The following is a 25,210-nucleotide window of genomic DNA, read 5'->3' on the forward strand; positions in this document are numbered from 1 at the left end:
ATTTAGAGGAAGAGGTTAGTTATGTTTGGCTGTAACTGCAAAATTGTCTTGGTAAAAGAGGAACCGTTTCTTGGTGTCTCGGCAAGAAAGAGGAACAAGACAAGAACTGAAAGGTAGACAGGAAGGGCTAGCCATGAAAATAGAAGATGATTTTCTAGGTGAAAAGTCATGATGATGTTGATCTGATCTATGTATAAAATGTATCTGTGACGCAAGAAGGGGCGTCAGTAAATAAACCCTGATGTTATAAAATAATTGTTTGTGCTTTAGTAAGTCGAAGATCAATTGCTGTGTTCAGTGATCTTCCCACATGTGAATTAAAATCTTCGTTTGACTTCACCCGGCCGGACCAGTGTGGTTATTTTTCGATCACCTCTTGTACCCTTTCTCAATTCTTGAATCTTAACAAAACCCACAGTGGGTAACCTCGTAGTAAAGTCCATCCAGCACAAAGATGATGAAAAAAGGATCAAATTCACTGAGTAACACACTCTTTGTCTTTCACGGCTATAGCTGTAGCTCCCACTGCCGCTCCCAGAGCTGCTCCCAGTGGACCAAACACACTTCCCACTCCCGCCCCGATCCCCACCGCCTTCAGGAACTTGTTCTTTTTCTCTGCACGCCTTCTTGCTTCCTGCTCTTCCATCGATATATTTTCTCTCAGAAGTCGCTCCTGCTCTTCTCTGACGGCTCTCTCAGCCTCCTGCAGCATCTCGTTGGTGTAATATTTTCCTCCATGTCTCTGAACAATTATGTTGATCTTCTCCAGCAGCTCTTTGACCTGAGAGGGATCTTTGATTTTGTTGTTAAAAACATGATATCTTCCTCCACACTCTTGGATGAAGCTACTCAGAGACGGACTGCTATTTATCAATGTGTCTATGTTAGCTTCATTGTCCACATCATCTCCATGTGTGAACAGCACCATAGTATAACCTGCTGCTTCTTCTCCAAAGATCTTCTGCAGGATTTTCACTGTTTGTTGTTCTTCTTTGGTGAATCTGCTAATCTGGATCACGATCAGGAACACATGAGGACCAGGAGCAGCAAAGGAGATGCATCTGGCAACCTCTCTCTTCAGCTCGTCTTCAGGTCTATCAGTGTCAAACAGTCCTGGAGTATCAACAACATCCAGGATCTGACAGTCTACCTGATCTGTGATTTTCTGACACCCTGCTGTCACTGAAGAAAAGGCAGCTTTAGATTCAAAAGCTTTTCTTCCTAAGATGGTGTTTCCTGATGCACTCTTCCCAACTCCTGTTCTCCCAACAAGCACTATCCTCATGTGTGGAACATGTTCAACTGCTGAAGAAGATAAACAGATTACTGCTGTTATTAGTGGGACTCCCTCAACCAGCTCGTCACACTAGGACAGTTACATATACAGAATCAGGGATAGGTGATGATGATGTACCAAGGAAGGAAAACCCAGGAATGGGGGAAGTAAAACTTACAGCATTACATAAGGACTGATTACTGAAATAAAACAGGAAATGACTCATGACTAAACATCTGAACAATCCAAAACAATCACACATCAATCAAAACAAAGACGAGAATGCTGACCATAAATTCCCTGAAGTTTACGAGAACCAGCAACCAAACTGGCAGAACAGGATTACTCCGCACATCGAAATCCCCCGAAATCAGATTTACTGATAAAGTCTGTCTGTCTGTCTGTCTGTCTGTCTGTCTGTCTGTCTGTCTGTCCGTCCATCCATGCCATTCAAAGTGAAGACTGGGTGGATTGGCAGGCTCTGGTGGCTGTTGGCTGTAAACGTTCATAAAACAAATCTGTTCTTACCACTGCATGAACCACATGTTTCAGGATTTGTTGTTTCAAACAAATAAACATAAATTTTAAAAAGTAACAGATAAATAAGATATAGACACAGGGCACAGAAATAAAGACTGACAGCTCAGGTAAACAGGCAGCTCTGGAGTTTCTGACTTTTATTATAAAACGTTTGTCTGAACAGTAAATCAGAATAAAACTTGTAGATGTACTTACGAGCTTTTGAGCCGGCCATGCTGGTGCTGCTCAGGATTGTGAAAGCTGTCACAGCTACCGTATTGACATCAGCTCTGTGCGTTCATGAAGATTGGCCCTCCCTTTAATGCCACCATATCACATACAGGAACAACACTCCAGCTGTCACATCAGCACTTAATGACTTGTTAAAGTGACTACAGGGCAGATTCCTCAGTGGGTTAGTATACCACTCCACGCTCAGTCACATAAATAAACCTGTAGTCGTGGGAGGAGGCCACATGGTTGGAAACTGGCTCACAAATGTTTCCTTTTAGCCATCAACCAAAAACTTTTAGTCTTGTTATCAATCATCATGATTGATAACTGGATCATTCCATGCAACGTCAGTCAGTACCATCGACCGCTCAAGTTTGTTTACTCTGTTAACTTATAGAGAGGCAACATTTTAACCTCAAAATACACTGTTGGCAGAAGTATTGACTCATCTGTCTTATATTGTCAGAGACCGGGGTCTGAGGGACCCAGGGCCCATAAGCAGTTTTGGATTTATATTACTTGTTATATGTACATTTGATGTATTGTGTGGCTGTCCCTGGTTTCCCTGCTTGCAGGTATGTGTATGGGTCCATGTATGGGTCTGGGTGTTTCTGGTAGGATGGTTTACAGGCACCATCAGGCCTGGTGGGTCTGCCAGGTGGCTGGCTACACCTGAGGAAGATGCACACACCTGCAGCTGATCAAGCCTCGTCGGAGGAGCTACTTAGGAGTGTGGTGCAGCTCTTTCTGACGCTGGATCGATTCGTGAGACTTCCGTTAGTTTCCCAGTTAGAAGTCAGTGAATTAGAGTTTTGTTACTGAGTGGTGCTGCTTCTGTTACTTTCCCAGGAGAACTGCGGGACGAGAGGGCAGCAACCACGGACCACACTAAGGAGTGGAGACACAGAGCACTGACACTGGATGAAGACGGGAACGGCAGTCTGGGACACAGGGGGATTTATTGTTGCTCACTTCACCACCTTGTAAATAAACACTGTCTGCACTGAAGAGTCCGGCGTCTGGGTCCTGTTTCCCCACCTCCCCATGGTCTGCCAGCGCAGGCCATGACATATATAGTATATATATATAGTGACGCACATACATTCTTATATTTGCACATATATTTATTCTCATAATTCCCATAAAGAGCCACTGATGGCTGTTTCCCCGTGTTTGGTGCCACAGCCCGAGTGTTGTTCCTGTGTGTAGGACAGGTCTGGCACCTTGCATTTAAAGGGAGGGACGATCGTCACGGTACAACAACCAGCTCATGCAAAACATTTTGGCAGCAGGCATGTGACTGTGACACAGCTTTAACCCTGAGCAGCACCAACATGGCCGGCTCACTACCTCGTAAGTACATCTACAAGTTTTATTCTGATTTACTGTTCAGACAAACTTTTTATAATAAAAGTCAGAAACTGAGAAACTGCAGAGTTTACCTGAGCTGTGATGAGTTATTCCTGTGACCCGAGTCTCTCTTTAATCTCTGTTGCTTTTTAATGTTTTGTTTTATTTGTTTCAAACACCAACACCTGAGTTCTTTGTGGTTCATGCAGTGATGAGAACAGGTCTGTGTTACACAGGCACACCAACCACAGCCTGTCATTTGTCTTCTTAATAAACCGCGAGAGACTAAAGAGACAAATCAATAACTCAAGCTTCATCCCTGAGTGTATACACTAGATCGACAGACGGAGCTTCCACGGACGGTGACTGTGAACTGAGTCCACAAAGTGGAGTGAAAGCTCAGAGGTGTCTGCAGCACCGACTCGACAGAAACGGACTCTAAATGATTTCCTGTAGATGATCAGAGTAATGCTGTTCTGCCAGTTTGACTAACTTCTCAGTGTTGAGCTAATTGTGGTTCGTTTTTTTTATGACAGTGATAGTTTGGATCGATGTGATGTTTTAGTTCAGGTGATTTCCAGTTTGATTTCAGTCAAGTTTTCTCTGCCCTCAGTAATGTTACCTGTGCTTTCTTCCACACCTGTTGCACTCATCTCAGTATATATACACCCTCATTAACTTCTATCCGGTCGTTAAGTGATGACGTGACGAATCCTACTTCCGGGCCTAAAGTTGTCTGCGTTTAATATGGCTTTTGTGTTGTTAACATGTTTAATGTTTTGTATTTTCTTCTATTTGATCTCAAAAAGCTCCTAAAACAGTCAGTGATCCCTGTTGACCTCCCTCGGCTTTTATTACCGCTAATCATTTATTTAAGCTCAGTTTTTAAAACCTTAGGATGTAACTACAGCCCAGCCCATGCAGCAGTATATGAATGACTAACCTCATATGTGGATGGATTATCTCAGTTGTTCTCTGGCTGAAGTTTGGTCCTTTTACAGCATCCTGCCATGCGATTACATTTGTTCCTGACCACCGAGAACACTCACATTAACTTTTATCGAGTGGAAAAAAAGTTAGCTTGTTTATATTATGCTAACATAGCTGTGTCGCTAGCGGTCATGTAGCACATCATTATATACCAGCTAGCCCAACTTCAGTAACCCTACAAACGTCACTGCTGTTTAGTTTTCTGTCTTCATTTATGCTGGAAGTGATAACAGAGCTGTACGTTTGAATTTGTTTCCAAAACCCCGCAGTCAGGACATGCTATATTGTATTTAGATAGAAGCTAGCGAGCTAACTCCCTGCTAACTTCTAACTCCGTTAATTGTCATAAATTCAGTTTTCATGGATGCCTGGATGTTAAACTCAATTGTTACACCTGGTAGAGCAGAACGCTGATCATTTTATTAAAGATGAAAGACTTTAGACAGTTTTTCAACTCTCAGTAATGCCATAGTGATCGTTTGATATATGGACCTGCAGCGGAGTTTAGACCCAGACACGGCTAGTGACGTTAGACTTAACGACCAGATAGGTTTATATATAACCACAGAATAATGTTTGCAGGTTTAGGTGAAATTATATAAATACGTCCTCAGCTTAACGATGACGGAGGAAACCTGGTCTTGTTAGGAGAGACGGCATCCATCCCACTTTGGATGGAGCAGCTCTCATTTCTAGAAATATGGACAAATGTATTAAACCCCCCAAAATATGACTATCCAGAGTTGGGACCAGGAAGCAGAGTTGCAGTCTTACACGCCTCTCTGCAGCTTCTCTCCTCCTGCTACCCCCCCAAAAACCCATCTCCATAGAGACTGTGTCAGCTCCCAAACAGACAAAAACAAACTAAAAACCAGCAACAAACAACTTAAACATAAACAATCACAAAGAAAGAACAATACAGTATCCAAAGAGTAAAACAGTGAAATGTGGATTATTAAATATTAGGTCTCTCTCCTCCAAGTCTCTGTTAGTACATGACTTAATAATTGATCAATTCAAAATCCTGCTCCCCACATACAAGGTCTTAAATAATCAGGCCCCATCTTATCTTAATGACCTTGTAGTTAGAGATGGACCGATCCGATATTACGTATCGGTATCGGTCCGATACTGACCTAAATTACTGGATCGGATATCGGAGAAAAATAAAAAATGTAATCCGATCCATTAAATATCACGAAAGCACCTCACAAAACTTGCAACACGCCGTAACTCACCTCAGAACGTTAGCACGTCGGAGCAGTATGCATCACGTGATAGAGCGGCTGTGGCATGCGGGACCTGTCGGTGGTCTGGATAGCATGTGGAGCTTCGCTAGCAACCCGGCATTTCATCTCCGACAAAGTTATCCCCGAGAGAAGTAAAGCAAGTGTGTAAGTCCATCTCTGAATGTTTGTAAAGCATTCCTGCGTTAAGCTTAACAAACGATATATGGAGCGACTGCCTCTTCTTGCTGCTTTTCTGTCGTGAGTCTCTCTTCTTTGTTTTTGGCCCACTTTGCACCAGAAAGAGGAAACCAGCGGCTGAACAACAGCAGCACGTTTAAGCTTGATCAGCTGTTGTTACAATTTATTTAATATTACTTTCTACTCGAGGATCTTTTTCTACGTAGCTGACGCTGGTAACTGTGCAGGGGCGGATCTAGCAAAGTTTAGCCAGGGGGGCCGATAGGGCATGAACAGGGAAAAGGGGGCACAAAGACATACTTTTCTTTCTTATTCTCATTTAAAATGTCGAGCTTTTAATAAATAATTATCTGACACCCAAAGTTTTAATTTGATGTAAAAGGAATAGAAGTCAATTACTGTATATAGTGACTATTAAGTCTAATATATATACCCTAGTAAGCTATAGTACTTTTTACTTTGGGAAGGTACCATCTGTGCAGTCTGCAATTTTGTTGAAGAAAGATGTTGAATCTATTTAATATTTCTTGAAAAATAATTTATTTCTGTGCATTTTTTTTCACACTGCATCAAATTAAGGTTGATTACGTCGATTAAGCATCATGAGGTGGAGCGTGAGGGGTGGTTCCCTATTTTTTATTTATTTATTTTTGTTGTTGCTGGGAGTTGGAACCCTATTAGTTAGGTTGCTTAATATTTACGCTAAGTACTCTTTAAAATACCAGAATAGGGAGGATGGTGTAGGTTTAAGTTTATTAGATTGATCAGTATTGCTGAACTATGAAATATTTTTTTTTGCATACAGGTATAACAGAATAGCTTTAGTGTAGTTGTTGTTTTAAACTTGAGTATGAACTTATACAAAATGCAGCAAGATATTTAAAAAACAGTTTTGTTGATTAAAAAACACTATATCGGATTCATATCGGTATCAGCAGATATCCAAATTTATGATATCGGTATTGGACATAAAAAAGGGGTATCGTGCCATCTCTACTTGTAGTACCATATCACCGTATTAGAGCACTTCGCTCTCGCTCTGCAGGCCTACTTGTTGTTCCTAGAGTATTTAAAAGTAGAATGGGAGGCAGAGCCTTCAGTTTTCAGGCCCCTCTTCTGTGGAACCAGCTTCCAGTTTGGATTCAGGAGACAGACACTATCTCTACTTTCAAGATTAGGCTTCAAACTTTCCTTTTTGCTAAAGCATATAGTTAGGGCTGGACCAGGTGACCCTGAATCCTCCCTTAGTTATGCTGCAATAGACGTAGGCTGCTGGGGATTCCCATGATGCACTGGGTGTTTCTTCTTCACTCAGTGTGTGTCTAAACACCTTTATTGCTTTACAGTAAAAAGCAACTGTTTTGGGGATTTACCCCTCAGCCTGACATGGCTCAGAGACACCACTGTGTGGGAGCGAAACACAACAGTTCCACAATCAAACTGTACATTTAACCTCAGTTCATGTCATCAAAGTTCATGAAGTGGTGAAGCATGAACTCCTGCCTCTATAGATACGTGCGGGGGACCTTCTTGCAGCTTCTTCATGTTGGCCTGTGGATGCTCAGGTATCTCTTATTCTACGGTCTGACTCCACGCCTCAGTCCAGATCACCGTCCCTCTCTTTGAGAACACTCAGACACACTTAGGCTACGTCCACACGTACCCGGGTATTCTTGAAAACGCAGATTTTTCTATGCGTTTGCACCTTTCGTCCACACGTAAACGGCGTTTTTGGTCACTGAAAACGGAGATTTTTAAAAACGCCGGCCAGGGTGGATATTTTTGAAAACTCAGTTTTTGCGTTTACGTGTGGACGAGAAAAACGGAGAAAACGCAGCGTCAAAGGTGTGCGCCTTTTTTGACGTTATTGTTTCGGTGAAATGAATTTCTACAATACTGTTAATTCTACTCTCTGCAGTGTTTAAATGCTTACATATACACACAGTTACTGTCCCTCCACGCATATGACTCGGTTCTGCTTCTATGCCCCAGCTTTGTTTACTTTTTCCCATCGAGGCTTCTAGACTTCTGATTGGCCAACATTTCTACACGGTTAGGAATATAGCGCCACCTGCTGCTTTGGCATGTTCATAGCAGCGTTTTCCTTCATTTCTGCCTTTATGTGTGGACGGGATTATTTTTTAAAATGAAAACGGAAAATCTCAGTTTTCAAAAATACCCGTGTACGTGTGGACGCAGCCTTATCCACTCTGAATGACATGCTGATGTCCTCGCTGTAGATCCTGCTGATCAACACGTTGATGCCTCGCTCACTTCTGACACACAGCGTGATGTCATCCATGTACAGGAGGAAGCAGAAGGTCAGTCTCATGTTTATATTTTACTGTTCCACATGATGACTGAGAGACTCCCACTAATAATGACAGCCATCTCTTTAACTTCCACAGCACATGCAGAGGACCTTCACCTCAGGATGGTGCTTGTTGGGAGAACGGGAGTTGGGAAGAGTGCATCAGGAAACACCATCTTGGGAAGAAAAGCCTTTAAATCCACATCCTCTTTTGCTTCAGTGACGTCAGAGTGTCAGAAGGAAACAGGAGAGGTGGAAGGACAGACGCTGGCTGTCGTCGATACTCCGGGCCTGTTTGACATCACCGTGTCTGAGTTGGAGGTGAAGGAACAGTTTGTTAGATGCATCTCCTTTGTTGCGCCTGGTCCTCATGTGTTCCTGATCGTCATCCAGATTGGCAGATTCACCAAAGAAGAACAAGAAACAGTGAAAATCCTTCAGGAGATATTTGGAAAAGAAGCAGCAGATTATACTATGGTGCTGTTCACACATGGAGATGATGTGGACAATGAAGCTAACATAGACACATTAATAAATGGAAATCAGCGTCTGCACGGCTTCATCAGTCAGTGTGGTGGAGGATATCATGTTTTTAAGAACAGAAGTGAGGATGTCTCTCAGGTCAGGGAGCTGCTGGAGAAGATCAACACCATGGTTCAGAGCAACGGAGGAAAATGTTACACCAATGAGATGCTGCAGGAGGCTGAGAGAGCCGTCAGAGAAGAGACTGAACGTATTCAGAGAGAAGATACAGAGATGGTGGAAGAAGAAGAAGCAGGAGGTGCAGGAGGACAGGAAGAGAAAAAGAAGAAGTTCTTGAAGAGTGTGGGTATCGGAGCGGGTGCTGGAAGTGTGCTGGGTCCAGTGGGAGCAGCACTGGGAGCGGCAGTGGGAGCTGCTGTTGCAGCAGCGAAAGAGAAACAATGTGTCATATTGTGATATGAAAAGCAATTTTAATGTTATCATCATCATTAGTTACTGATCATCTGACCTGTAAGAAGTTATTTTCATTCACAACCATCAGTCGGTCATATTATGGATTAAAATTATTTTATGGATAATTTGACAGCTGTCAAACTGCACCTGACTCCCTGAATCAGTATCCAACACATTTTTGTTCCTGTGTAATAAAAATAAAATGTTTCTTTGTAAATAAAAAGCTCCGTGAAATCCAGAGTGGATCTGTGGCAGGATGTCAGCTGTGCAACAAGCCCAGCTGTGAAATTTCCTCACAAATAAATATTTCACAGTCACCTGTTGAAGTCATCACAACAAAGAGGAAGTGATTGGGACTGACAGCAACTCAGCCATGAAGTGGTTGGCCACGTAAATCAGCGAGCGGGGGCAGGTGAGGCGCAGAGTGAACGTAGGTCACCAGCTTTCTGCAGAGCCAATCACGACGGACCTCCAAACTTCAGATTAGCTTCATGGAATGAGTTTCCATGGTGACCAGAGCACTACATCCAAACACCAAGCGTAGACCAAAACATTGGATGCAGTAGTCTTGCTGTAAACTGCCTAATGTACTTCTTAGTTGTGGTCACTTTCTAATTGGATCAAATTATTTGCTCTTGCTAACTTGACAAAAACATTTAAAAACGCATCATCAGTCCTCTAAGTCCATATTCTAATTTTTTAAATCTTCTTGGGTCCTCATCAGTGATGTTCAGTATTCAGATTGTTACACAAAGAAAAGTAAAGTAACATGCATTAGCTGCTACTTTTCCTAAAAATACTGCCGTATGTTACTTGCCTCATCTCTGGCTCCAGTGCCACACTCCAACACAAATCCCTACCCTAATGAGGACACACATACATTGTTACTTTTAACTTTTACATATCAACCCAAACAGACTTTAAAGTGGTCGCCACGGTGATTCTGGTGTAAAATAATGAGCATGTAGAAATGGAGGCTGCAGCCTGGCTGCTCGTCAGCCTGTTGAAGTTCAGTCCTGAAAGGCTGAATCGTACTGTGCCACCATATTCCTCCTCAATCAGCGGTGCGTGCAAGAAGGAAAACAATGCCTGTCCTTTGATTTTTTCCTTTTCTCTCTGTCTAGCATGCAGATAAATGAATAACCTTTGTAATTCAACTACAGTAGTATAACAGTTACTGTAATATAATTACTAGCTGGCTTATGGCCCTTTGTGCTGGGATCATGGTACTGGTCCCAGCACAAAGTAAAGGGTTGCTTCAGGCATAAAAATGCCTGTTGGCCAACTGGGTGCTGGTGGAAACTGTGCTACTGATGGCCAATGACAAAGGAAGAGGAAAGGGACAAGGTGTGTCCAAGACCTTCTGTGTGAGCAGAAAACTTTTAATTTCAATTCTGGGTTAAACAGAGATTATATATGTACAGTGTGCTCGAGGGGGGTCCAGGGCTCCAGGGTCCGTGGGGGAAGAGGAGGGGCTCAAACAGGCTCTCACGCTTCCACACACTCGCTCGCAGGATTCTGAGGTGGGCAGGGACAGGTCCAGGAAAGATCTACGCACAGAAGCTTCAGTTAGTAACACACTCAGAACGACAACTCGCGGATTCTAGTTTTTAAGCTACAGGTTGACTGACGCAGATTGCTAAATGATCCAGCGATGAGTAGCAAAGTGCCTCTGTCTTAAGTAGGCTCAGGATTACTGGAGCTCAGCAGCAGGTGTGGAGATTGGACGCAGGTGCGTGGGCTAGGGGCGGGAGCCTGTAATCAGCTCCGCCCCGGCAGAGGAGAGAGAGAGAGCAAAAAACAAAACAAAACATTTTGCCTAACACAGGGTCAGCCGGCGGGTACGGGGACCATGACATATCCTTTCTCTTCCGAGTCTCTGTCAGTACTCTTGCTGCTCTTGCTAGGCAGGACACAACAGTTACAGGAGAGTGACTGTGTTTCCTGGTGACAGTGGTAGTCCAGTGATGAAATCCAAAGTGATGGGGAAAGGGGGGGAGGAGCCCAGATAGAGGAGAGCTAGTGATCTTATTCTGAGCACAGACTGACAGGCAGACACAAATTCTTTGACATCTCTTATTAGTGTGGGCTAACAGGACAGAAGAAAAGACATGGAGCAACTTTGATCTGAGTGACAGGTGAATTTGGCAGTGCATGACCTAAACTGGACTGCAGATCAAACCTACAGATGGTTATGAGGTCTGTTATCAGGGTCAGGCTCATCGCGCTGAGTGTGGAGCAGGGATTCAAGAGCTCATGCAGCATGGAGGTGGCAAAATTGTGGGCCTTCTGCGGGTTTGGAGGGAGAGAATTGCTGGCATAAGGCATCTGACTTCATGTTACTGAATCTGGGTCTGTAGGTGATGACAAAATAAAAAAATATTATTTAATTAGTCAATTTATCCATCCATCCATCCATCCATCCATCCATCCATCTTCATCCGCTTTGTCCGGGGCCGGGTCGCGGGGGCAGCAGCCTAAGCAAAGAGGCCCAGACCTCCCTCTCCCCAGCCACCTCCTCCAGCTTATCCGGGGGAATACCAAGGCGTTCCCAGGCCAGCCGAGAGATATAATCTCTCCAGCGTGTCCTGGGTCTGCCCCGGGGCCTCCTCCCGGTGGGACATGCCTGGAACACCTCACCCAGGAGGCATCCTTGTCAGATGCCCGAACCACCTCAGCTGGCTCCTTTCGATGTGGAGCAGCAGCTGCTCTACTCTGAGCCCCTCCCGGATGGCCGAACTTCTCACCCTATCTCTAAGGGAGAGGCCAGCCACCCTTCGGAGGAAGCTCATTTCTGCCGCTTGTATCCGCGATCTCGTTCTTTCGGTCACTACCCACAGCTCGTGGCCATAGGTGAGGGTAGGGACGTAGATCGACCGGTAAATTGAGAGCTTCGCTTTTACACTCAGCTCCCTCTTCACCACGACGGACCGGTGCAGCGTCCACATTACTGCAGCTGCAGCACCAATCCGTCTGTCGATCTCCGGCTCCCTTCTCCCATCACTCGCGAACAAGACCCCGAGATACTTGAACTCCTCCACTTGGGGCAGGAACTCATCCCCGACCCAGAGTGGGCACTCCACCCTTTTCCAGCTGAGAACCATGGCCTCAGATTTGGAGGTGCTGATCCTCATTCCCGCTGCTTCACACTCGGCTGCGAACCGTTCCAGTGCGAGCTGGAGGCCCCCACCCGATGAAGCCAACAGAACCACATCATCCGCAAAAAGCAGAGATGAGATTCTGAGGCCACCAAAGTGAAAGCCCTCCGCCACTTGGCTGCGCCTAGAAATCCTGTCCATAAAAATTATGAACAGAACCGGAGACAAAGGGCAGCCCTGGCGGCGCCCATCACCCACCGGGAACGAGTCCGACTTATTGCCGGCAATGCGAACCAAGCTCTTGCAACGGTTGTATAGGGATCGAATGGCCCGTAGCAATGGGCCAGACACCCCATACTCCCGCAACACCTCCCACAGGACACCCCGAGGGACACGGTCGAATGCCTTCTCCAAGTCCACAAAACACATGTAGACTGGTTGGGCAAACTCCCATGCACCCTCAAGTATCCTGGAGAGGATAAAGAGCTGGTCCAGTGTTCCGCGACCAGGACGAAAACCGCATTGTTCCTCCTGTATCCGAGGTTCGACTAACGGACGAACTCTCCTTTCCAGCACCCTGGCATAGACTTTCCCAGGGAGGCTGAGGAGTGTGATCCCCCTGTAGTTGGAACACACCCTCCGGTCCCCTTTCTTAAAGATGGGGACCACCACCCCGGTCTGCCAGTCCAGGGGTACTGCCCCTGATCTCCACGCAACATTGCAGAGGCGTGTCAACCAGGACAGCCCTACAACGTCCAGAGCCTTCAGGAACTCGGGGCGGACCTCATCAACACCAGGGGCTCTGCCACCAAGGAGTTGTTTAACTGCCTCAGTGACCTCGCCCCCGGAATGGTCATTCCCCTCATCCCCAGACTCTGCTTCCTCCTCGGAAGACGTTTCAGTGGGATTAAGGAGGTCCTCGAAGTATTCCTTCCACCGCCTGACAATTTTCTCAGTCGACGTCAGCAGCACTCCGCCAGCACTATACACAGTGCAGGTAGAGCACCGCTTTCCCCTCCTGAGACGCCTGACGGTTTGCCAGAATCTCTTCGAGGCAGTCCCAAAGTCTTTTTCCATGGCCTCTCGGAACTCCTCCCACACCCGAGTTTTTGCTTCAGCCACTGCCCTAGCCTCTAAGAAGGCTGGGTACTCCGAACTGCCACTTGGCGCATAAGCACAGATGACAGTCAGGACCCGTTCCCCGACCCTAAGGCGCAGGGAACAAACCCTCTCATCCACCGGGAAAAACCCCAACGTATCGGCAGCAAGCCGAGGGGATATTAGAATACCCACCCCAGCTTGCCGCCTCTCACCAGGGGCAACTCCAGACTGAGACAGAGTCCAGCCCCTCTCCAGGAGAATGGTTCCAGAGCCCAAGCCATGCATAGAGGTGAGCCCAACTATATCTAGCCGGTACCTCTCAACCTCGCGCACTAACTCAGGCTCCTTCCCCACCAGAGAGGTGACATTCCATGTCCCTATTGCCAGTCTTGGCAGCCGGGGGTCAGTCCGCCAGGGCCTCCGCTCCTGGCCGCCACCCAGCACACAATTCACCGGACCCCTATGGCGCCTCCTGCAGGTGGTGGGCCTTCGGGAGGATGGGCCCATGTCTCATCTTAGGGCTGTGCCCGGCTGGGCCCCATGGACTAAGGCCCAGCCACCAGAGGCTCGTCCTCGGGCACCCTTCCCGGGCCTGGCTCCAGGGCTCTGCTGGGACTCCGTTGTATTATCACCAACTCCTCCTCTTTATGTTATGCAACTTCCAAAATTTGACTTTAAATGTCCGTAATTTTAGCTTTAAGCTACAACTGTTTCCCGATTTGTGACCAAATCTTTCTCTTTAAAAACTATATAACTCGATTATATCTATAATCCAGCTTTGAGATCCTCCCCAGACGCCTTAACGCCCACTCACATCCTGGGCCATCTGACCTCAGGAATTCGCATGATAAGGTGGGGCCAGGTTTCACAATGAGCTCACCCAAAACTCTGGCTGATTGGGACCCACACCCAGTTTCACACCTTGGCTCAGGCGATTAGAGGATCATCAGGGGTCCTTTTGTCCCTCTGTGGGGGGAAACTCCCACTAGGTTTATATCTGGGACTCTCCACCATTTGACCTTAGAACTGAAGAAGCTTCTCGGATGAGAGGTGAAACGTCTTCAAGTAACTTAAAGAAGTCCAGACGCTTTTCTTTTCAGGCTCCTGAGACTTGTTGTTGTATTATTTTAGCATGTTCAAGAAAAACAAACAAACAACCATCAGTTTTTAAACAATCTTTTCGTTTATTAAAGGGAAAGGTAATCCAAACGTACCTGGCCCTGTGTGAGAATGTGCTGCTAATTCTTCTTTCAAGTTCTCAGGGAAGACTAAGAAACTACAGTGAAAAATATGACATTTTCTGAAGAGTTCAGTTTCTCTGCCACACCCACGCCCGATTACTGCCACACCTGCTGAAGCACAGGCCTGGTCGAGGTTACAGGAATGTTCCTCAGGCTGTGGCACTCCAGAGAACCACAGTGAGAACCACAGTTATCCACACATGGAGGAAACAGTGCTGATAGTTTGTTTGACGGTCTGAAAAATGCTTGTCTTCTAAATATGAAAAATAAAATCAGGAAGGAGGAAAACCCTGTCTCACAGGTTCACTGCACAGAGTGTGTTTATGAAGTAATCACAGCAATACAGATGATAACATTATTTTTAAACACCTGAACACATCATATACCAACATTTATTGATATTTGCATCATTTAAGTGTAAATATTTATTATACTTTAAAGTTAAAGAAAATATTTGTTGTATTGCTTATAATGTTTGCACTCCGTGCTTACTGTCCCTTGTGGTCCACCGTAGTGGCAACGGGGAGTGTTTGTTTTCACGAAAGTGGGTGTGTTTTATGTTGAACTGAACGAGCGGCAATAAAGATAATGGTGGCTCACGAAGCAGATTACGAACACGTTATTCATAAGTTTGAGACAGAATATTACATGGTGTCAGAGTAAATCGAACTAAACGCCCACCGACAGAGCGAAATGGATTCGTCGGGAGTTCCTGCACCACGGATGGACTGGGATTCAGCCAATCTTCCCGATGCCTGGCGGAGGTTCGTACAACATGTGAAGCTAATGTTTAGCGGCCCGCTAAGCGGCAAGCCCGAGGAGACCCAGTGCAGCTATCTTCTTCTGTGGGTAGGAGAAAGAGGCAGGGACATTTATAACACATGGCAGCTGTCTGATGAAGAAGCTAAAAAGCTGACCACATATCTCGACAGGTTTGAACAGTACCTCATGCCGAAAACAAACACCATTTTCGCCAGATACAAGTTTAATGAAAGACTCCAAGGTGAAGGGGAGTCATTTGAGCACTTTGTGACCGAGTTAAAGTTACTCGTCAAGCAGTGTGGCTATGTTAACAGTGATGAAATAGTCCGAGACAGGATTGTCTTTGCAACCAGTTTACCACAAGTCAGAGAAAAGCTGCTGAGCCAAGGGTCAGATTTGACTCTAGAAAAAGCCATAGACATTGCACGCTCCTATGAGATCGCACGAGAGCAATTGAAAGCCATGGTTGACCCACACACGAGCCTGCAGGGAGCAGCGCCCGCGCATGCAGTATCCGCTAAGCGCCAGAGTACGCAGCAAAAAGATAGGAGGGCACCTCATTATAATAAGATGGGAAAAGTGTGTGGAACCCTGACACTCCAAGCGATGAAGCGGAGCTATTCATAGATTCCATAACAAAGTGCAACGAAGGGGAGGCCGATGAACAGGCTTACGCCGACGTAGAAGTAGGCTCACTGCATCACACCGTGAGTTTTAAGCTTGACACAGGAGCCACTGCTAACGTCATTCCTGCCCGATTGTTTAAGAAGTGTTTTAAGCAGGTTAGCTTGGCACCGCCCACACGCACACTATCTGGCTATGGAGGAGAAAAACTCAACATCAAAGGCACATGCCAGTTGAAGTGCAGGTGGAAAGGCATTCACAAGATGCTGACATTTGACATAGTAGACACTGCAGCACCCCCCATCTTAGGGTTGAGAGCATGCCTGGATCTAAACCTAGTCAAGCTGGTCATGTCAGTACAGATCACAAATGTCATGGAGGAGTTTGCCGATGTGTTCGAGGGCATAGGGAAATTCCCAGGAGAATGCGACTTACACATTGACCCAGACGCCATGCCCGTTGTGTGCCCCCCCCCGGAGGATCCCTTTCACACTGCGAGAACGACTGAAACGGGAGTTGGATGACATGGAGAAAAACGGCATAATCATCAAAGTAAAAGAACCCACAGAATGGGTAAACGGACTGGTGGTCGCAGAGAAGCGTACTGGGAAGCTCAGAGTATGCCTCGATCCTCGCGAATTAAACAAAGCCATCAAAAGACCTCATTACCCGCTTCCAACATTGGATGACATCACACCAAAGCTGGCAGGAGCACAGTACTTCAGTGTCATGGATGCTCGCTCAGGCTATTGGGCCATCCAACTAACCACCAAGTCATCGCTCCTCACTACCTTCAACACGACCTTTGGCAGGTACCGTTTTCTGCGCCTTCCTTTTGGGATAATATCAGCACAGGACATTTTCCAAAGGAAAATCGATGAGACGTATGAAGGGCTCAATGGAGTGGCAGCCATCGTGGATGACATCCTCGTGTTTGGCAGGACAAAGGAGGAACACGACGAGAACCTCCGTGCCATGCTTGAGCGCACACGGGAGCGAGGAGTACGTCTCAATCCAGAGAAATGTGTCATAGGCGCCACAGAAGTGAGCTACTTTGGACACAAACTCACCCGGGAGGGCATCCAGCCAGACCCAAAGAAACTGCAGGCCATAAAGGACATGCCACCTCCTGAGAATAAGAATGAGCTTGAGACAATCCTTGGAATGGCGAACTACCTGTCCAGATTCGCACCACGACTATCAGAGGTGAACGCACCGCTGCGTCAGCTGCTCAAACAAGACTCAGAGTTCATCTGGGATCAGACCCACGACAGAGTCTTCCAGCAAATGAAAGATCTCATAACCAGAGAACCAGGCCCCATACTGGCATACTACGACACGACCAAGGAGCTACGGCTACAGGTAGATGCATCGAAGTATGGTTTGGGAGCTGTGTTGATGCAGGACGGACACCCAATAGCATATGCTTCAAAGACACTGACCCCAACAGAAGTCAACTATGCACAGATCGAATAAGAGCTCTTTGCAGTGCTGTTTGGATGCAAGCGTTTCCACACCTACATATACGGCAGGAGAGTCATTGTCGAGTCGGACCACAAGCCGTTGGAGCACATACTGAAGAAACCAATCTCTGTAGCCCCTGCTCGTCTGCAGCGCATGCTGTTACAGCTGCAGAGATACGACATAGAGATCGTGCACCGGCCCGGAAAAGACATACCTGTGGCTGACACACTGTCCAGGAAACCATTGCCCGACCAAGACAGCACGCTGAGTGAAGGCATGGAGGACCAGATCCACTCAGTGATAAACAGCCTCCCAGTAAGTGACAAAAAACTCTCAGAGATACAGGCTGTAACAGGATGCGACCCGCAGCTCACCCTGCTGAAGCAAACTGTGCAGGATGGCTGGCCTGAGGACAGAAAAAAATGCCCCAAAACCCTTTTGGACTTCTGGACTTTCAGAGATGAAATTTCACACTCCCATGGCATCATCTTCAAAGGTGACAAAATTATAGTGCCAACAGCCCTAAGAAACAACATGCTGGAGAGAATCCACACTGGGCACATGGGGATTGAGAGGAGTAAGCAGAGAGCAAGGGACGCCCTCTTCTGGCCAGGCATGGGCAAGGACATAGCTGCCACGGTGGAAAACTGTTCCATATGTCAGGAGAGGCGCGCGGCGAATCCCAAAGAACCTCTCATCCCACACCAGATCCCTGAGAGACCATGGCAGGCAGTGGCCTCAGATCTCTTCACATGGCGTGGACGGGACTACTTGGTAGTTGTGGACTACTACAGCCGCTACTTTGAGGTCGAAAGGCTATTCTCTACCACTGCAGGGTCCGTCATCAAAAAGCTCAAGGCCATATTCGCCAGACATGGTATACCAGAGACGCTTATCTCAGATAACGGCCCACAATACAGCTCTCGAGAGTTCAAGGATTTTGCAGTCACATGGGACTTTGTCCACACGACCTCAAGTCCTTTGTACCCGCAAAGCAACGGCCTCGCCGAAAGAACAGTCAAAACGGCCAAATGAGTTCTGGATAAAGCTCATGCTCAGGGAGTAGATCCCTACCTGTCCCTATTGGAGCAAAGGAACACGCCAGTCGATGGCTTCAGGTCACCCGCGCAGCTCCTCATGAGTCGACGTCTACGCTCAGTGCTTCCTGTTACCGGATGCCACCTGGTACCTCGCATCATAAGCCCGACGGTTGTGCAAAAAACACGGATGGAAAGACAAGAGCATCAGAGGCATTACTACAATCGCAGCGCCACACCACTACCGAGGCTGCAGCAGGGGGACCACATTCGCTTTCAGCACGAGTCCGGAGCCTGGAAACCGGCTGTCATCATCCGACCTGCAGAGACTGCCCGCTCTTTTGTGATCCGCACTGGCGAGGGACAGACTATACGGCGTAACCGACGGCACCTGAGAGGCGCCAAGGCGTCACCGGCACCTTCAGCACCAGCATCCGATCTGGTCACCCAGCCAGATAGTGCGGCTCAACAACAAGCAGAGCCCCTGTCGCCATCTAGAGACACTAAAACGCCAACCATGGACACTAGCCCTGCACTGACCACCAGATCAGGACGAGTGGTCAAACCGAGGGTTATTCTTGACCTGTGATTGTAAAGGGTGTAGGCGGATCGCTGCCCTAAAAAAAAAAAAAAAAAAAATGGAAACATGTCAAATGTCCATGTACTAATGAGTGCATATCCCGCATCGCATTGTTGGTGTTAGTTTTATGCCCCAGTAATTTTACACATGGCAATGTTGAAAAACTGTTCCTTATCCTCATGTTCAGGATGTTCTATTTTGAAATGTATACCAGCTGTGTCACTGGCGGACATTTAAAAAAAAAAAAAAGGGAGATGTTGTATTGCTTATAATGTTTGCACTCCGTGCTTACTGTCCCTTGTGGTCCACCGTAGTGGCAACGGGGAGTGTTTGTTTTCACGAAAGTGGGTGTGTTTTATGTTGAACTGAACGAGCGGCAATAAAGATAATGGTGGCTCACGAAGCAGATTACGAACACGTTATTCATAAGTTTGAGACAGAACATTACAATATTGTTTTCAAACTTTGCATTTGTGAACAGTATTTTATTTTTAATCAGTTTGTGACTGGAGACCATGTCAGAACCTCCGAGCTCGTCCTGAGCAAAGCTGCTGCTAATCCAACCTGCTCTCTAAGGTCTGGGCATGTCCGACTGGGAGGAGGTCATGGAAGTCCATCTCAGCTAGCTTGGGGATGCTGCAGCTTTTCCTCCAGACCATCAGGAGGATATTGAATCGGTGTGCAACTTTGCCAAAACAATGTCGGACTCTGTAGTTTTCTCTGGTCCCCTCCCCAATCAGACCAGGAGTGACATGTTTAGCCGCATGTTCTCCTTAAATTGCTGGCTGTCTGAGTGGTGTCCCAGAAACGATGTGGGCTTCATAGATAATTGGCAAACCTTCTGGAGGAAACCTGGTCTTGTTAGGAGAGACGGCATCCATCCCACTTTGGATGGAGCAGCTCTCATTTCTAGAAATATGGACAAATTTATTAAACCCCCCAAAATATGACTATCCAGAGTTGGGACCAGGAAGCAGAGTTGCAGTCTTACACGCTTCTCTGCAGCTTCTCTCCTCCTGCTACCCCCCCAAAAACCCATCTCCATAGAGACTGTGTCAGCTCCCAAAAAGACAAAAAACAAACTAAAAACCAGCAACAAACAACTTAAACATAAACAATTACAAAGAAAGAACAATACAGTATCCACATCTGAACCAAAGAGTAAAACAGTGAAATGTGGATTATTAAATATTAGGTCTCTCTCCTCCAAGTCTCTGTTAGTACATGACTTAATAATTGATCAACAAATTGATTTACTCTGCCTTACAGAAACCTGGTTGCAGCAGGATGATTATGTTAGTTTAAATGAATCAACACCCCCGAGCCATTCTAACTACCAGAAATCTCGAAGCACAGGCCGAGGGGGAGGTGTGGCAGCAATTTTTCACACCAGCCTATTAATTAATGAAAGACCAAGACAGACTTTTAATTCATTTGAAAGCCTGATGCTTAACATTGTCCACCCCAGCTGTGAAACTCAGAAACCAGTCTTACTTGTTATCATCTATCGTCCACCTGGGCCTTACACAGAGTTTCTGTCTGATTTCTCAGACTTTATATCTAATTTAGTTCTGAGCTCAGATAAAATAATTATTGTGGGTGATTTTAACATCCATGTAGATGCTAAAAATGACAGCCTCAACATGGCATTTAATCTGTTATTAGACTCAATTGGTTTCTCTCAAAATGTAAAAGAACCCACCCACCACTTTAATCACACTCTAGATCTTGTTTTAACATATGGCATAGAAACTGAACATTTAACAGTGTTTCCTGAAAACCCTCTCCTGTCTGATCATTTCCTGATAACATTTACTTTTACAATAATTGATTACACAGCGGTGAAGAGTAGACTTTATCAAAGTAGATGTCTTTCTGAAAGCGCTGTAACTAAGTTTAAGAATATAATCCACCCACTGTTATCATCTCCAATGCCCTGTACCAACACAGAGCAAAGCAGCTATCTGAACGCTACCCCAACAGAGGTCGATTATCTTGTTAATAATTTCACCTCCTCACTACGTACGACTCTGGATACTGTAGCTCCTGTGAAAACTAAGGCCTCAAATCAGAAGTACCTGACTCCGTGGTATAATTCTGAAACATGTACCCTAAAGCAGATGACTCGTAATCTGGAGAGGAAATGGCGTGTCACAAATCTAGAGGATCATCATTTAGCCTGGAGAAATAGTTTGCTGCTTTATAAGAAAGCCCGCCGCAAAGCCAGAACATCTTACTATTCATCACTGATTGAAGAAAATAAGAACAACCCCAGGTTTCTCTTCAGCTCTGTAGCCAGGCTGACAAACAGTCAGAGCTCTGTTGAGCCAACCATCCCTTTAACGTTAACTAGTAATGACTTCATGAACTTCTTCACAAATAAAATTTTTATCATTAGAGAAAAAATTACCAATAATCATCCCACAGATGTAATATTATCTACAGCTACTCTTAGTACCATTGATATTAAGTTAGACTCTTTTTCTCCAGTTGATCTTTCTGAGTTAACTTCAATAATTACTTCCTCCAAACCATCAACGTGTCTTTTAGACCCCATTCCTACAAAACTGCTCAAAGAAGTCCTGCCATTAATTAATTCTTCGATCTTAAATATGATCAACCTATCTCTAATAATCGGCTATGTACCACAGGCCTTCAAGCTGGCTGTAGTTAAACCTTTACTCAAAAAGCCATCTCTAGACCCAGCAGTCTTAGCTAATTATAGGCCAATCTCCAACCTTCCTTTATATCAAACATCCTTGAAAGAGTAGTTGTCAAACAGCTAACAGATCATCTGCAGAGGTTTATTTGAAGAGTTTCAGTCAGGTTTCAGAGCTCAGCACAGCACAGAAACAGCTTTAGTGAAGGTTACAAATGATCTTCTTATGGCCTCTGACAGTGGACTCATCTCTGTGCTTGTCCTGCTAGACCTCAGTGCAGCGTTCGATACTGTTGATCATAATATCCTATTAGAGCGATTAGAACATGCTGTAGGTATTACAGGTACTGCACTGCAGTGGTTTGTATCATATCTATCTAATAGACTCCAATTCGTGCATGTAAATGGAGAGTCCTCTTCACACACTGAGGTTAATTATGGAGTTCCACAGGGTTCAGTGCTAGGACCAATTCTGTTTACATTATACATGCTTCCCTTAGGCAGCATCATTAGAAGACATAGCATACATTTTCACTGCTATGCTGATGACACCCAGCTCTATCTGTCCATGAAGCCAGATAACACACACCAATTAGTTAAACTGCAGGAATGTCTTAAAGACATAAAGACCTGGATGGCCGCTAACTTTCTGCTTCTTAATTCAGATAAAACTGAGGTTATTGTACTCGGCCCTGAAAATCTTAGAAATATGGTATCTAATCAGATTCTTACTCTGGATGGCATTACCTTGGCCTCCAGTAACACTGTGAGGAACCTTGGAGTCATTTTTGACCAGGACATGTCCTTCAACGCACATATTAAACAAATATGTAAGACTGCTTTCTTCCATTTGCGCAACATCTCTAAAATTAGAAATATCCTGTCTCAGAGTGACGCTGAAAAACTAGTTCATGCATTTATTACTTCCAGGCTGGACGACTGTAATTCATTATTATCAGGATGTCCAAAAAACTCACTGAAAAGCCTTCAGCTAATCCAAAATGCTGCAGCAAGAGTCCTGACAGGGACTAGAAAGAGAGAGCATATTTCTCCTGTTTTGGCTTCCTGTTAAATCCAGAATTAAAATCCTGCTCCTCACATACAAGGTCTTAAATAATCAGGCCCCATCTTATCTTAATGACCTTGTAGTACCATATCACCCTATTAGAGCGCTCCGCTCTCGCTCTGCAGGCCTACTTGTTGTTCCTAGAGTATTTAAAAGTAGAATGGGAGGGAGAGCCTTCAGTTTTCAGGCCCCTCTTCTGTGGAACCAGCTTCCAGTTTGGATTCAGGAGACAGACACTATCTCTACTTTTAAGATTAGGCTTAAAACTTTCCTTTTTTCTAAAGCATATAGTTAGGGCTGGACCAGGTGACCCTGAATCCTCCCTTTGTTATGCTGCAATAGATGTAGGCTGCCGGGGATTCCCATGATGCATTGAGTTTTTCCTTTCCAGTCACCTTTCTCACTCACTATGTATTAATAGACCTCTCTGCATTGAATCATATCTGTTATTAACCTCTGTCTCTCTTCCACAGCATGTCTTTATCCTGTCTTCCTTCTCTCACCCCAACCGGTCGCAGCAGATGGCCCCGCCCCTCCCTGAGCCTGGTTCTGCCGGAGGTTTCTTCCTGTTAAAAGGGAGTTTTTCCTTCCCACTGTCGCCAAAGTGCTTGCTCATAGGGGGTCATATGATTGTTGGGTTTTTCTCTGTATCTATGAAGCGCCTTGAGGCGACTTTTGTTGTGATTTGGCGCTATATAAATAAAATTGAATTTAATTGAATTGAATGTAGGTGGGATAGAGAGGTGTGGCAGTCTCTGTACAGACCAGACTCTGTCCCTGAGACCTGGGCCAGCATGAGTCAGATGGATCAAAGGTTTGTGTTAAATATAGAAAATTCAGGAAAATGTTTTATTTAAGCAATGGAGGAAAAAGCTCGTTACCCAGGAACCAAAGATGTTCAGGAGATCTGTGTGTATACAGGCTCATGTTATACAGCTCTTAGATGACGTATTACACAATATGATAAATTACCGTGGACTAACAGTTCTTGTGTGCGCCATTAATGACCAATAATTATCAAAATGTGATCAAACGTTCTTTATTTTATTGTGTGGCACATTTTTTCTCCTTTGCTGCTACGACTGCTGCTCCCACTGCTGCTCCCAGTGCTGCTCCCAGTGGCCCTAAAATGCTCCCGAGGCCCGCTCCTATCCCAGCAGCCCTCAGGATCTTGTTCTTCCTCTCTGCCCGTCCTCTCGTTTCTCCTTCTCTGTCAGGAGACCCAGGACCCTGACAGAAACAGTATAAATGGAAGCGCTGCACAGACTAAATAATCGACTCGATCTTTGAGGAAACAAAGAGAAGTGTGGGAGCGATGAACTGACTGGACATGTGGGGACAACTTGTGGAAGAAGACACAGGTAAGACTACTGTGGGCGGGGCATATAAATACCAAGGTGGGAAAAACCCACAGTGTGTTTCGGTTAAAAAGGAAAGCATCTGAAAGGGCTCCTCTAAACGCTCTTCCTCACTGAGAACCAAAACAGAACCTCAAACGTATTCAGCTGAAGAACGACATCAATGCAGAGCTGTGGCTTCTGAGGTATCTGGAGTATTTTCTGCTTTCCTGTAAAACTCCAGGGAATGCAGGAAGCTTGCTCCGAGCTTACAGGAACCGACAGTCGAACTGGCTGAACAGGATCAAAAGATTTCACCTGAGCTCAGTTTCACTCATCAGGTAAAGGCTGTGGACCGCAGTGAGCGTCGATCAGTAAAAACAGTAGAGTTTGTACTTTACTGTCTGTGTGTGGTTTCTTCATGTCAGAACACCAACAGCTGCTCATTGTTGGGTTGTGACCTTTCAATATGAACACCTGTAACTTCATATTGTCAGGTCTGACACCAACCACAGGTTTTCTCAGCAGGAACAATCAAAGCCTTTGTTTTCCTGCAGACTGTGTAAAATAAATCTGTTTCCAGCTCTGCGTGGTAGGGCTGGCTATCGACGTCGACTTCTGCGTTCAATTTGATTGAATTCAGACTCAGGCGGTCAGAAACATCTTATTTATTCATTTATCAGCACTTATCCATATTTAATATCCATATATTAAACCGAAGCTGACACTGTGAGACTTCATCAGAGGTGTGAGCGCCACAGCAGAGGCCTTTGTGTCAAAGTAACTGAGGATCAAACAGACACACATGAAGCAGATGTTCTGGCTTCTTATAGCAAATAACCTTAAAATATTCTGCAGTAGAACAAAAACTGAAGCAAACCATGAATCAACACGAACACAACAGCAGACTGGTGCATAATGAGCAGAGAATAATGCAGAAAACAGAGATTTGATGGTAAACTGGTCTGTGAGTACAGAGACAGAGCCGTGCAGGAAGTGGGATTTTATCGTGGTGGAAGCAAAACAGCCAAAGTCAGAGTGAGAGTGACGATGTTTATCATCATCCTCTTTTGCTGCTGCTTCAGTGAATGTTGGTCAGATTGATGAAACCTGCAGCATCAGAGTCAGTGAGCTGTCAGCTTTTAGCCCCGACGGCGTGTCCGTGCTGTCACACAGGACACAGCCAGCTTGTAAGCTT

At 45.5% G+C, this 25,210-nt stretch overlaps 2 protein-coding genes across 6 annotated transcripts; one reads left to right on the plus strand and one right to left on the minus strand.

Moving 5' to 3' along the window:
* Window positions 1–405: 405 nt before the first annotated feature.
* On the minus strand, window positions 406–5,740 carry LOC309715260 (GTPase IMAP family member 7-like). Of its 3 annotated transcripts, XM_082548240.1 has the most exons (3): window positions 2,012–2,032; window positions 1,567–1,771; window positions 406–1,305 (listed from the first exon to the last, which is right to left on the minus strand). In XM_082548240.1, exon 3 carries the CDS (start codon window positions 1,283–1,285, stop codon window positions 476–478), a length of 810 nt encoding a protein of 269 aa, XP_082404366.1. In that variant the 5' UTR covers window positions 1,286–1,305; window positions 1,567–1,771; window positions 2,012–2,032; the 3' UTR covers window positions 406–475. The 3 variants fall into 3 exon arrangements, with proteins under 3 accessions (XP_082404366.1, XP_082404367.1, XP_082404365.1); XM_082548241.1 differs by lacking the exons at window positions 1,567–1,771; window positions 2,012–2,032 and adding an exon at window positions 5,608–5,740; XM_082548239.1 differs by lacking the exon at window positions 1,567–1,771 and having other exon boundaries at window positions 2,012–2,361.
* Window positions 3,311–9,268, plus strand: LOC309715246 (GTPase IMAP family member 9-like). 3 transcript variants are annotated; one of them, XM_082548224.1, is made up of 3 exons: window positions 3,311–3,382; window positions 8,037–8,117; window positions 8,205–9,267. In XM_082548224.1, the coding sequence occupies exons 1-3, from the start codon at window positions 3,364–3,366 to the stop codon at window positions 9,044–9,046; spliced, it is 942 nt and encodes a 313-aa protein (XP_082404350.1). In that variant the 5' UTR covers window positions 3,311–3,363; the 3' UTR covers window positions 9,047–9,267. The 3 variants fall into 3 exon arrangements, with proteins under 3 accessions (XP_082404350.1, XP_082404351.1, XP_082404349.1); XM_082548225.1 differs by lacking the exon at window positions 3,311–3,382 and adding an exon at window positions 5,747–5,763 and having other exon boundaries at window positions 8,205–9,268; XM_082548223.1 differs by lacking the exon at window positions 3,311–3,382 and adding an exon at window positions 7,141–7,361 and having other exon boundaries at window positions 8,205–9,268.
* Window positions 9,269–25,210: the final 15,942 nt, after the last annotated feature.

Source organism: Aulonocara stuartgranti (assembly GCF_965226115.1).
Source record: "Aulonocara stuartgranti genome assembly, chromosome: 10".
Taxonomy (NCBI): domain Eukaryota; kingdom Metazoa; phylum Chordata; class Actinopteri; order Cichliformes; family Cichlidae; genus Aulonocara; species Aulonocara stuartgranti.